This window comes from Pinus tabuliformis, chromosome 2_1 (assembly GCF_031772625.1).
Source record: "Pinus tabuliformis cultivar Carrire ecotype Pingquan chromosome 2_1, CPIR1, whole genome shotgun sequence".
Classification (NCBI taxonomy): Eukaryota; Viridiplantae; Streptophyta; class Pinopsida; order Pinales; family Pinaceae; genus Pinus; species Pinus tabuliformis.
Genome location: NC_142299.1, coordinates 420,042,442 through 420,057,099, shown reverse-complemented (window position 1 = coordinate 420,057,099; position 14,658 = coordinate 420,042,442). Strand labels below are relative to the sequence as shown.

Below are 14,658 nucleotides of genomic sequence, written 5' to 3'. Positions count from 1 at the left end.
AGGAAATCCTTGTCCAAGTGGCTATGGTGGAACCTTTAGAAATCACCTTGGCCTTCCACTCTTCATATATTCTGGGATACTTGGCATTAATAACAACAATGTTGCAAAACTTACAACCCTCATCAAAGGACTGGAAATAGCGCAAAAAGAAGGCTTATCCAAGCTCTTCGTGGAAGGAGACTCCTAGCTCATAATCAATATGCTCTGCAAACTCCAAAATGGTACTCTTGTGTATAAAGTTTCCAAAAGCTGGCAACTTGAAGAATTACTACATTGAGTCTCCTCTCAAATTACCAATATCCTGGTCATCATTCCCACCCACATCTGAATAACAGGGAACAAGGTTGTATAGATGTTGGCTAACCATGGTTGTTTCGACTCCTTGCCTAGCATATCCTCCATGTAGCATTTCCTAACAGACTCTCCTCTCAAGAAGGTTTGCTAGCAATTTATTCAGAAGGATCTCCAATCCCCAAGTGGGGTGTTTTGCATGCAAGAGGTTGGGGAGCGAGCTACCAACAAGGACTCGATCTAGGTTGCTAGAAGATTCCTCTTCCTAGTCTCTTGTTATGTCTTTAATTTCGCAATTTCATATTTACTTGGCTTGCTTTGATGGCCTTAAAAGTCTGCATTTTAGCATATGTATGGTATATTTTGAACTCGCAACCTTTTGTCTTCCGCCTAGCCTCTCTTAGGACAGTATATTTTTGGATATAGTCAAGTTTTCCAACTATGTTGTAATGCAACTTTTTGTTAATTATATGTTCATTTTAACTTCACTTCGATTACAAAACAACTCGAATTTATTATCCGATTTCCAAATACCATCTTATGCCACTTGCACTGTCAACATGAAGCTTACGCAAGGGCAACCAAAATTTCCCCGACCATAAGCCCATTAATACAATCAGACTGTATATGCTCAACCGTTAAATTTAAACAACTACCATTAGATTTAAACAAATATAAATCTAACAATAAACATATACAACCTAACCATCTAACCACCATCTAACCATGTTAATAAACGTAACTGCCATTAAATTTAAACAAATATAAATCTAACAATAAACATATACAACTTAACCATCTAACCACATTAATAAACTTAACTACCATTAGATTTAAACAAATATAAATCTAATAATAAACATATACAACCTAACCATCTAACCACATTAATAAACATTATATTTAAACAAATATAAATCTAACAATAAACATATACAACCTAACCATCTAACCACGTTAATAAACCTATAGCCTGAAAAATAAGCCTCACCATTATGCAACCTAAATGAAGCGAGGACTATGCAGTAAGCCACCGAGGGACAAGTTGGTGCATCTCTATCTTCTTCCAATAATTTTGGACGAACCATTTCTGGAGAGCATCAAGGTAGGCATGCACAAACAGCTATTTCTGGAGAGTATCGAGGTAGGCGGACATTCCAAAATTGCACAACGCACATATTGATTTGGTAGCACCCATCAAATCATCCATGCGATGCGGTTCAAGAAGCGACGACGAGACTGCAATGCAAATGAAAGAAATGTGCAGCAAGATTTGGGATTCGGACGTGTTCTTTCCAACCAAAAAAAATATTTCTTCACGAATAACCAGAGAAGCCCATCCTTACATTAGGTTTCTGCACAAATAACTAGAGAAACCTGTCCTCACTAATAATAAAGAAAAATCATGACATAGTTTACAACATTGCACATGGGCTTGACCAGAAAACTACGGTGACATTTACTTCCAATGAAATATTTATTTTTTTGCCAATGCAAACTTCAGCGCATGATCAGACCATGGATATTGAAATGGTAATCCGAATATGCTACTGAATTTGAATTGAACGTATTTAGTATTGGCTACAAATAATTGCTCTAAGTATGTTTGGACTCGTAATACTATTATATAATGAAAAAAACATTTATAATTTATATAATATTTCATAACACACCATGGTTAGAATTAACACTATAATTTACCTAATACTCTATAAGACTAATACTAACACCATGATTGAACTAATATCATGATTGGCTACGTAAGTGCTCTAACCATGTTTTTATTAGCAATACTAATAAATAATGAAAAAAACACTTATAATTTACATAACACTAACATCATAATTCAACTAACACTATAATTTACATAATACTTCATAACACCATGATTAAACTAACACCATGATTGAACAAGTCCATGGACTATCTGCTCCTAACCTAAATGAATATGATTAATTGAGCTTTTAACCTAAATGGACTATCTGCTCCTAAGTGCTAATAACCTAAATGAATATAATAACATGATTGATTAATTGACCTGCTGGCCATGGACTATCTGCTCCTTATTTTAAGTGCTAATAAGCTGAATGAATATAACAACGAGTCCCATAACGAAGGTTTGATCTATTCCAGGCTGCACTACAAGTCCGAGTACATCGTCTCCTAACATTATCTCAGATGTCGCTTCTTTTGGTTTGACCTGCGTCCGCCACCAAACCAAAGGAACCAATGAAGGAACTAATACTAATTCCATATTGGCCAAACATGTCCTTCACTTTCTGTCAATATATTTACGTATATCAATCATTATATGGATATAACAAACCTGAGCGATAATTTGACGAGAGGCGCTGAATATAGTGAATGAAGATGGGTTACAGAGGGATCCCTCGATTTGATAATCGTAATGGCAAGTCTCTCTGTAATTTTCTTCTCCATCTGCCTGAGTAACCAACACTTTGGCTAGGGCTTTGCTTGAGAAGAGCCAACAAGAAGACTTTATAATAACACTGAACTCTGGCTTCCCACAGCCAACACCGTCTCCTCTAAATGCTTCCCATCTCTGGCTCAAACTCAATCGCTGGAAGGCCCAATTCAGAACAAAATTAATCGATATGAAAGGATGCAAAGACCCAATTCAAAACAATTAATCTATATGAAAGGTACCTAGCCAGGAAGTTACTGAAATTTTAATCAAAGTGGTGAAATTCTCTGATGAGTGTAGCCCCTAGAGATATTACAATACCTTGTCACGGTGCAGTGTGAGTAGAACATTGCCCACAGCATCCATGAGGAAGAGCTCACGTTCAACGTTGGATGCGTAATTATCGACCCTGAAGACCAGATTTCCGGAAGAATCAAAGACTGTGAAGCCTTCGCCATTGAAGAGGAGTGATTTCTTCCAAACGGTGAATGTGACCGGAGAACGATACTTGTTATCATCAGGCGAGTGGGAGGAGGAGCCACCATGCAGGTTATCACGCATCCCTTTCCAACCCGCCACTCCCTTGCACAGACGAAGAAAACAAAAAGGATTCTACGGAATATTCTGCACGCAGCTTCCTCCATCGTACATTTATATCTCGCCAGTTTCGTTCAGCCACATAAAAAATTATCGAATCATTTCCTCGGCGCTCATCGCTCTCCTAAGATCTGATCGTTTCTGGAGAAGTATGCAACGTCACTTGTTTCTCCAGCAAGGACCTATGTGGATAAACGCAATCTGTTTTAAAAAAATAGATTTCCAGCGAGGAATTTGTAAAAACTCAATTCCTTATTTTATTTTCCAGTCACTACTGGAAGTTACCGTTGTTCTTAATTAAGATAATTTTATTTATATAATTTTGGGTTGCGAGATTTTATTTATCTTTTTGCTGTGGCCCAGGGGAACCCAGCAGCGCTTTACTAACACATAATTATTCTTAAATTTTTAGGGGCTAGGATGTGTCTTTTTTAGTCTAGGTCGTAATAAGGGGATTTGAACCTAGGTCTCTCAAGTTTCAACCATTTTCAAGTTCACAACAAAGGGATTTGGGATTTGAACCTGGGTTTCTCTAGTTTCAACCATTTCCTAGGTCGCAAAAAGTGGATTTGAACCTGGGTCTTTGGAGTTTCAACCATTTCACATACTATTTCCTAGGTTGCAACAAGTGGATTTGAACCTGGGTCTTTGGAGTTTCAACCATTTCACATACTATTTCCTAGGTTGCAACAAGGCGATTTGAACCTCGGTCTCTAGAGTTTCAACCATTTCACATACTATTTCCTAGGTCGCAACAAGGCTATTTGAATCTGGGTCTCTAGAGTTTCAACAATTCAACCATTTCACATACTATTTCCTAGGTGGCAACAAGGCGATTTGAATCTGGGTCTCTAGAGTTTCAACAATTTCATATACCATTTCACATACCATTTCCTAGGTCCCAAACCATTCCACATACCATTTCCTAGGTCGCAACAAGGGGATTTGAACCTGGGTCTCTCGAGTTTCAACCATTTCACTTACCATTTCCTCGGTCGCAACAAAGGAATTTGAACCTGGATCTCTGGAGTTTCAACCATTTCACATATCTAGGATTACCAATTAAGCAACCCCAAAAACTAGATTTTATTTATTTTAAATTAAAAATTTGAAATAATTATAATTTCATAATCATTAATAAATCAAGAAAGATTTTGCTTTTGCTTCTGCTTTGTCCAAAACTTATTCACTAAAAAGTTGAATTTTTCAGCAAAAAAATAGATTTGATAACTAATTTTAAATATCAAATAAGTTTCTCATAAATATTTAGTTTTAAAAGTTTACTATATTTAGTTTTCTTTTTTTAATTTTATCAAAAATAAAAGTAATCCATTTTAATACATTTTTTTAAATTTAATTAAAATTTATTGCAATTATAAATCTTAATATAAACTATTTCTAAAAGAAATTAAAATATTGAATTTATTTATATATTTAAAAATATAATTTAAGTAATAAAATTATATAATTAAATTGAAAATTATATAAGCTAAAAACCAAATATTTAAATTTCACATTAAAATATAAATTCTAATTTTATTTCTAAATAAAAATGTTATTATTTTTATTAAATTAAAGAAAAAATATAACCACATTTCCCAAATTTCAAATAATAACAATATTAAAAAATCAAAATATTGAAAAAATAATCTTATTTACATTCTATTTATTTTATTCTTAGAATTTTAATATTGTTATCATAAACTAATCTAGCAAAGTTATAAACTTGTCATACATTCTAAGATTAAATGTTTTTGTTGTCATCTTTTAATGTTCGTTCTTTCTATAACTTATGATAATATGGATTGATTTTGTTCTTCCTTTATACATATTAATTTCTCTTGTTCAAAGGAAGTTATGGTGATCACTCGCTGGGATTCATGTCTTATATTTGTAAGACTATAATTTTTCTCTAATTTTAAACACTTGAACCTAGCAAAGTTATAAACTTGTCATACATTCTAAGATTAAATGTTTTTGTTGTCATCCTTTAATGTTCGTTCTTTCTATAACTTATGATAATATGGATTGATTTTGTTCTTCCTTTATACATATTAATTTCTCTTGTTCAAAGGAAGCAATGGTGATCACTAGTTGGGATTCATGTCTTATATTTGTAAGACTATAATTTTTCTCTAATTTTAAACACTTGATTTGTTCTTGTAATTATTTTATTAAATCTTTATATTTTTTTATTTTTCCTTATTAATCTTTTATTAAATCTTTATGGTTTTTTTTTTCCTTATTGATCTTTTATTAAATTTTTATGTTTTGGTTTTTTTTTGTCCCTGTTGATTTTTCCCTACCTCCCTAAGGATTACTTTTCCTTTGACTCATTAATCTAAGCATTTATTTTATTTTAACTTTCAATTTCTTTTCATAATTGTTTTCTCAATCCCTTTTCCATGTCTTGATTCTTCTCATTGTTTGTGCTACAATCTCTTCATAGACATCATAGAGGCATTCATATCATATACAAGCAACACAAAGGTGATTTGAGTGATTTGTCATTTTATTTTTTTAAACATTTATGTGGAATGTTAACTTAAAATTGTTTTATTGAGTTGAAAGGCTCATTCTATAGCCCATTAAACATTTAAATAATGTTGACTCATTAAAAAATTTGCTCGTGAAAAAATTAAATCCATATTTAAAATAGATCTATATTGGATTTATCTAAATGAAAAACAAACAAACAAATTTATACAATCTCATATTATTAATGCTTACAATCCTTTAAACCAAACAAAAAAAACATTACAAAATTGAGAATTTTTTGAAAAAAATCTCAAAATATAAACCAAAATACAACTTATAACAAAATGATGCACAAATCTACCCAAATTTTTTCAAAAAAACTTTAACTGAAATACTTTAAAACCTTTCTTCCAACTACAACTAAACCTAAACCTTAACTTTTTTATTAAAAAAATGATAAATACTAAACATCTCCTCTAAACCCATAGCTAAAACTTCCATTAAAAAAAACAAACAAAATTACCATCCCACCCTCTCTGGGATAGTAAAGAATGCTTCGTGAAAGTGATAATTAACCACATAAGCACTTGTCATAAATGGTTATAATGTTCGTCTAATAAAAAGCGTCACTACCAGTTGATTTAGGCATCTTAGGGTCACTATCAGTTTGATTTAGGCATCTCAAGTTTCATTGTTGATGTTATATTGATTATGATATTTTACTTAAAGTGGGTGTGAACTCACTGAAATTTAAAATTAAAAATCATATTTTTATATTAAAAAAAATTATATATGGAATTTAAATTAAATATAAATAATTAAATTAATTTTTTTATTAGAGAAGTTATAATAGGTGTCGTCTAGGGAAGCAGAGGAATTGTTCGGATGACCAAAAGTGTTTCAGAACATAAATCTTGCAGTCGCAGTGTTTGAATCTTATTTTTGATGGTGGAAATGGATTCAGCACAATCAACAACATTTAAGGCACCCAAAATATTGAAGTTTGACAGCTATAACTTAGATTTATAAAAATTCGTGCCAGATTTTGTCAAAATATGACTAGAATTTCCATGATTTTCAAGGCAAAAAAGTAGTCTGGTGAGACTACAGCATTATAGTCTATGTAATGGTTCATAATTTTTTTAATTTTATTATACCTGCCCAAAGTAGGTTATATTGTTTTTTATTTTGGTCAAAAAGTTGACTTTAAATTAATTTTGAAAATTTTAAACAGATTCTATGAAGTTTATTAAAGTTTTGAAAATAATAAATATTAAGTTGAATATTTTATTTTTTTAATTGGTTGATGATATTTCTATGTCGCTATAAATTGAATTTTCAGATATACAAATTATATTAAAAAAAGAAAAAAATCTAGAAACAAAAATCTACTTCATAGTAATTTAGGCTTTGTTACATTAGCATGGGCCAATACCATGGCTTATTAATAAAATCATAACTATAATGGATATTTACCCTCATTTTAAGATTGATATTATTAACTTGTAAATAGGTTTTGTTACAATACTATGGGCCACTACCATGCTTTACCAATACAACTTGCCCAAAAACCACAACTCATTTCAAAATCAAAATATTTTATAAATATTTTATTTTAAATTTATTTTATAACATTTTTATATTCACTATGCTCTTGACCATATAAATACGCAATCTCTAACCCTATGTCTATTATCGGTCTATAAACTTAAATCTAAAACAAGGTTTGATATATAAATTTTTAATATAGTTATAAATAAAAATTATGATTTAGCAAATAAAAAAATCTAATTATATTAATTTTTAATATTATATTAATTTAAAATTATATATATAATCAATTATTTTTTCATAAATAATTAATACTAAATAGCAACCCTACATATTACTCGTATTTTAATTAGACATCATCATAATCTTATAATAATCTAGAAAATTGATTCAATCTAACAATACTCAAATCTAACATGAGTCTAAAACCCATCATTAAGTGTCAAAATGAGATATCATATATGAAATCGAAATCAAATATAAACAACCAAACTCTTCCCAACTTATAATGAATTTTGATTAGGCATCATCATAATTGGGTTATGGTGTTGTAATCACGACTTCAAACGAACCAGCTCAAAACTTCTAAGAGTATGGCATTGTTGATAAGATTTAGTTTTACATGGGAATGTTTATAATTTTTTTTATAAATTAAATTTTAAATTAAAAGCAATTATATTTTTTTTAATAAAATTAAGAGATATTAAAAAAATTTAAAATATTGTTTTATATATATATTCACTTTTAAAAATTATTAAAAAGTTTTCCTAGAAAGAAATTTATCATTTATATTTAGATAAATTATTAATGTAAACTATTAAATATATATGATAATGATGATTAAGAAAAAAATGAATTTAATTGTAATTCTTTAGAATCTTATTTTTGTGCTTAAAAGAAGGGAAAGAAACACACCAAGATCACTATAGTTGGGTTGACTTAACAAGTCAAGAAGATTGGAAGTGTGACAGATGTTAGGGAAATGAGAGTGGATGTGAATAAGAGCCGAACAATCTAAAAGAAAGCGTTTTTCATCCTCCACCCTCTTAGTATGGCAAAGATGGCAAATTCTATCGTCCTGGGAGTAGACCACTGCCCAGTTTCACTTCGAAGATCATGAGAATTAGTCTTAGCGATGTTCATCTTTTTCTCCGAGTTGGTCAAAACAAAAAGATAATTTTGGTTCTCAAGGGTGGGGTTGATCACCTCCTTATAATATCTTAGCTTCCTTTTACCCTCCAGCTCCTTATCATCCCATAGCTTATCCTTAAATTTGGAGGTGATAGTATATTTGACACTATCCTTGCTTCCTTGGATGATCTCTTCTGTTTATCCCCCAATGGTTGAGCCAAGATTGGGCATCCTTATGCCACCCATGCTTGAGGGGAAGGTGGAGGTTTTGACTAAAGTTAGAAGCAATTTTAGGAAGCCTCTCGGATTTCATGTTGTAAAGCTTCTTCTTTTACATTAGATACTTAAACATAGCCCTACTTTCAATAGGGGAGGGACTAGCGTCGATCAGGAGGATAAGATAGGGGGTATTTCCCTTGAATTCACAACTATATAAGACAATAGGGGTGACAAGGGTCTCAAAGAGGAACCTTTTTTTACTCCAAATGCAAAGATCGAAAGCGTTGCAATTGTTTTCAAACCCATAATAAGCTTTCCAACCTCCAATAATCATTTTTTCAATGTTGTAATTCTAGTTGAGTTGATAAGGAATGTCAATACCCAAATATTTATAAGAAGAGACGTGATCCAAGTAATTGTTATCATAGACGAAGTTTCCATGGGTGATCTTTTTATATTTAATTATCTTGATTTTAGTCTTGTCGGTATTAACCATCACACCCATCTTGGAGCAATAGTCATGAAGAGTCTTAAGTTGCTTGTCCAAGTCCTCATGGCTTCTAGCAAGAAGAATGATATCATCGACGTATAGGAGAAGAGTAATGATAATACCAGCAAGCTCGGTCCCCTTGCACCCTGCGATTTCCAAACACTCCTCTAGCTTATCAATGTATATACCAAAAAGGGTAGGGGAAAGGGGGCACCCTTACTTAACCCTGATATTGCATTTGATATCTTTAAACCACCCTTCATAGGTCTTAAACTTGACAACAACCGTCTCATAGAGGCAATCACTACAATCTACAACTCAAAAAGAATCATTATCTCATCAACAATTTTCAACTCAAGAAGAATCATTATCTCATCAAATGTTTTCCAAAACTTATCCAAAAAAACAATATCAAAAACTTATATATATATATACCCCCTAAATTAAAAATAAAATAGGTTAATATTAAATCATTAATGTACTTTTTCGTTTAGAAGATAACAACTACTACTAATTTTTGAAAATCTTCATTGGGTTTTGTTGGAAGATAACTTATTTAGGCCGTTAATAATCACCATGTTCCCCGCTATACGGGAAAGACTAGACACCGGCTAAACTAGGCGGTAGTGACTGCTAATTTGACCGTCTTTATGTAATTATATTTGATTTCCTTTCCCCTCAAAAGATTCAGTTAGGTTTCCCAAGTAGTTTATCATGCGGAGAAAATACTTCTTATTGGAGCCAAGGCTGCAAGTTGTTTTTGTTTAGCGGCCACAAAAAAAATCTGTGCTAAATTCTAAAAATATGTTTTTTTCCAGCACTAAAGGCAAGCCTGTGTGCTACCTCTGAGAAAAGTGTAAGGGTCTTTTGCTGACCAAGAATACTTTCTAATATCCAACATATCTCTAGAAATAGGGCGAAATATATTCTCTCTTTTCTGCCAAAATTTATCATTTTCGTAAGGGAAAGGAAGTATCTTTTTTTGCATGTGACTATGAAACTTTCCAAATATTGTCAAACTTTTCTAGGGCATTCTTCTATTAGAAAATCATTGTCATGGTTTTTATATATTTTATCCGAATTATGGCAGAGGAACTTGTCACATGAGCAATTTTTGTAAATTAAAGGATAAGAATAAAGATATCCAATCTAAATGAATATACTTATTTCTTTTAAATTAAATCAAAATGAATTTGGGAGAATGTTACCCTTTTTATTGAAATATGGTTGATGAAATTTTGAGATTTTACTTATATTTTAAAAAAATTATATCATTTAATTTGTTATTTTCTTAATAATATTATTTTAAAACATAGTTTTTCATTTTATATGTTATTTTAAAAATTATTTTAATAATTATTTTTCACACTTAAAAATATATTTGATCAAAAAAATAACTATAAATTATAATACCATTGTTATGGTTATAATGCTAGGAGTTGAAACATATAAGTTATAATAAATAAATAAAATTAGTAAGTAATGTAAAAATGTTTGTATGAATTTTAATGCAGAGTTCAAGGTGTATTAGTGAATGCTTAGGTATGTGGATGTTGTAAATACTTTTATATAGATTATTTGGTAAACATTCTATAAAAGTATTAAAATGTAATATATAATGGTTGAAGATCACTATCAAGAGCACGAGGGACTATAATTTCTCTAAAGGATAAGAAGAAAGGGCACATATCATAAGGTATTAATTTATTTCTAGGTGTGGACTTGAGATCTAATCTCTTTTTCCAAAATGTTTTCTAAATGAAGGCATTTGCCTCTATATAAATACAATCATCGAATGCATGTAAGATTATTGGGAAGGTATATACTTTTAGCGATCATAATCATTATGGGGAAGCATAAGAGTACTTTGTTCTCCCAATAAAAGTGATGATAGCCAAAATTCTCTCAAGTCAATCATTGCCATTCATTTATGACATTTTATTATTCATGTTTCACACTTCTCATGTTATGCTTGCTTTCTAGCTATGAACAAATAAGTAAATTGACCAAAATCAACACTATGAAAGAGGAGAACAAGTTTGTACACTTTGCTAGATTTTCCGTAGGGAGCGGGCGAACAGCTAGGGTTACAGACTTCAGTAGGCGGTGATCTCCATGGAAAGGCGCAAAGGAGGGAGCTCCACTCCCTCCTATAAGCAGGCTGTGGCCAGCAGAGGTAAGAAACCATTAGAAAATGATAGAGGTCCTTCAAAAAAAGGGAAAAGGAACATTGAAGACGAGCATGATTGTACCAAATCCAGGGAAAATAATAGCACAAAAAAAAGGAGGAAGAAGACAAAGAACAGGGAACAAAAGACAAAGCACAAAAGGGACCATGTAAACCCAAAGCTGAGATCACACCTAGAGTGGTTTTAAATGATCCTACTCTGCAGGCACACAGGGACCACACGCAGACATATGCAATCATTTGTAAATTCATGAGATTATGGCCCACTGAAAAAGCTTTATAGACATGGATTAAATACCATTGGAAACCAAAAGGAAGCATAGACCTACATCTTGGGTCAAAGGGATTCTTCACTGTGGTCTTTACAAATATTGAAGATAAAGACAGAGTGTTTGAAGGAGGGCCCTACTTCTATGCAGCAGCAGGCCTCTATATGCGGCCATGGATTATGAATTTTGTCCTAGAGTGAGACATTTACTTCGGTCCCAGTCTAGGTAAGACTCTACTATCTACCTCTTGATTACTGGCAAACGGAATCGTTATCTGCCATAGGAAATAAATTAGGGCGTTTTGTTAAAGCTTCTGAGGCCACCAGAAGGGGAAAATACACTTCCTTTGCAAGAATATGTGTGGAGATGGATCTCTCTGGAGCTCTACCGGATGAGGTAATCTTGGAAGTTTTTGATGAAGAATGGGTGCAAACAGTAGATTATGAACATATTCATTTCAGATATCGCAGATGCCATGAGCATGGGCACCTATTTAGAGATTTCCCTCTCAGTAAAATAGAGAACAAGAGTAAAGCTAACACTATGAAATATACTGAAAGCTTTCACAAAGTGGTTCATAGAGGAAAAGGGGGCAAAAGGGGGCCAAAGCAACATCGAACAGAAGGGCAACAGATCAATCAGAATAGGTTCCAAGTACTCGAAGAAGAAGAAGAGATAACTAAAGTAGATTAGGCAATGGGAGGAAGTCCAATGGAGAAGGAGAAAGAAGAAGAACGTAAACAAACACAGGATATTAATAAACAGAAAGAGACCATGATGAGTGAGGCAGAACTAGAAATGGACCAGGAAATGACCTAGAGTGAGATGGAAATAGAGGACCACGAAATACAAGAGATTCTTGATAGAGAACACCTAGATCTGGAAGGGTTCTTGAAACAGGGAACCATGGGAGGGGTAGACTCGTTACCTCAAGAAGAGTTCAATAGAGTTCAGTAGTTGTTCATATGGAAAACTCAGGCTAAAGGGCTGGAAAGGCAAAGAAGCAATGAAAGGCAGGGTAATGAAGGTGTGAAAACTATGAAATCCACACCAGGATTAGCACCTAGAAACCTAGGAAAGAAAAGAGGCAAGAAAAATCAGAACGAGCTATTGATGGAATGTGGAAAGCTAATGATTGATTCAGGTAAGATGAAAGACCTAACCAACTACTCCTTTACAAATCTTTAATGATGAAGTTCACATCTTGGAATATCAGGGGTCTAGGTAGTAAAAGAAAACAAAGATTACTTAGTAATAGAATGAAACAAGCAGCTCCAGATATTTTCTTTATCCAGGAAACTAAATGTTCCATTCAAAAAATAAAAGAAATACATAGAAAATGGCTCAATCGATTTGAGTTTCTAGAAGTCAAAGCAGAGAATTCAGCAGGAGGCATACTCACTCTTTGGAACCCCCAAAAGATTGACATAATAGATGCTGAAGCATCAAGGAATTATTTATCTGTGGTTATTCAGCCTGTGGGAGATAGGGAGACCTATATAGTCACGAATGTCTATGGCCCTCAAAGAATGGATGATAAACTCAGGTTTCTAGATTTTCTTGTGGATCTCCGAGACAGACATGCAAGAATACCATGGATCATGGGGGGGACTTCAACATGATCAAATCACTTTCGGAGAAAAAAGGAGGAACCAGAACTCTAAGCAAAGACTCTTTAGCATTTCAAACTTTTATAGATAATATGAGCTAGTTGACATTGATACGAGTAATGGTCTCTTTACTTGGAACAATAAAAGAGGAGGAGAGTCTCAAGTAGCCTCAAAGTTAGACAGATTCATAATTTCAGAGGACCTTATGCTCATTGACAAGGAAATGATAACGAGATTTCTCCCCTTTGGAGGATCAGATCACTTGGTACCCCCAGGAAAAGACCTTTTAGACTTGAGAATATCTGGCTTACCCACCGAGATTTCATCAACAACATTGCAAATTTGTGGTTAGAAGATTTGATATTTAGGGTACAAGAATGTTCCTTCTACACAAAAGACTAAAGCACATCAAGCTTAGGCTCAAAGAATGGAACAATAATGAATTTCGCAATATTTTTGAAGCAAAAAAATCTGTTGAAGATAAAATGCAGGAACTCAACCAAGCCCTTATCATGGATGGCTTTGATAAAGTCAAAAGTGATCAAGTCACCAAGTATCATCAAGATTGGGAGAATTTATGTAAACAAGAGGAGATATTTTGGAGACAAAAATCTAGAGTTCAATGGCTAAAAGAAGGAGAGCAAAACACTAGATTTTTCCATAGATCCACCATGGCGAACAGAACTCACAATAGGATCTCTTTGATCAAGGACAAGGGAGGGAATCTTCTTGATACCCATGAATATATAGAAGTTGTGTTAGTTCAGCACTTTCGAGGTATAGCAAAGTAAACCACTTCAGATCGAGAGCACTTCATCAGGGACTTAACAAGACATATACCTAGGCTGGTGTCTAGAGAGGATAATTTCAACCTTAATAGGCCAGTGACTGAAGAGGAGGTTAGTGAGGTCCTCAAAGAAATGCAGAATGGAAAAGTGCCTGGCCGTGATGGTTTCAATGTGGATTTCTTTAAAGCTTGTTGGAATATTGTTAAACATGATATTCTGAATGTAGTGGAAGATTCCAGAATGAATAGAACTATTTTGAAGGTGCTCAATACCTCCATGATCCCTAAACAGGACAATGCTCAAACTCCAGACAGGTTTAGACCCATAGCTTTGTGCAATTTGGTATACAAGATAATATCCAAGGTTGTGGCCAATAGACTCAAACCTCTTCTTCCTACACTAGTTTCTGTAGAACAATCTGGTTATGTGGAAGGCAAACAAATTCTCAATAACATCATTCAAGCGCATGAGGTGGTGCACTCATTGACTAGCAATAGGAAGGCTAGAATGATCATGCAATTGGACCTTGCCAAAGCTTATGATAAGTTGAATTGGACCTATACTAGGAGAGTTCTTATTGCTTTTGGGTTTGATCATAATTGGGTTAGATGGGTTATGGCC

General features: G+C 33.0%; 1 protein-coding gene across 1 annotated transcript; it reads right to left on the bottom strand.

Annotated features, from left to right (window-relative positions):
* Positions 1–2,359: 2,359 nt before the first annotated feature.
* LOC149200692 (protein LURP-one-related 11-like) lies at positions 2,360–3,277 on the bottom strand. The gene is made up of 3 exons (XM_089401032.1): positions 3,038–3,277; positions 2,618–2,872; positions 2,360–2,491 (listed from the first exon to the last, which is right to left on the bottom strand). The coding sequence occupies exons 1-3, from the start codon at positions 3,275–3,277 to the stop codon at positions 2,360–2,362; spliced, it is 627 nt and encodes a 208-aa protein (XP_089257158.1).
* Positions 3,278–14,658: the final 11,381 nt, after the last annotated feature.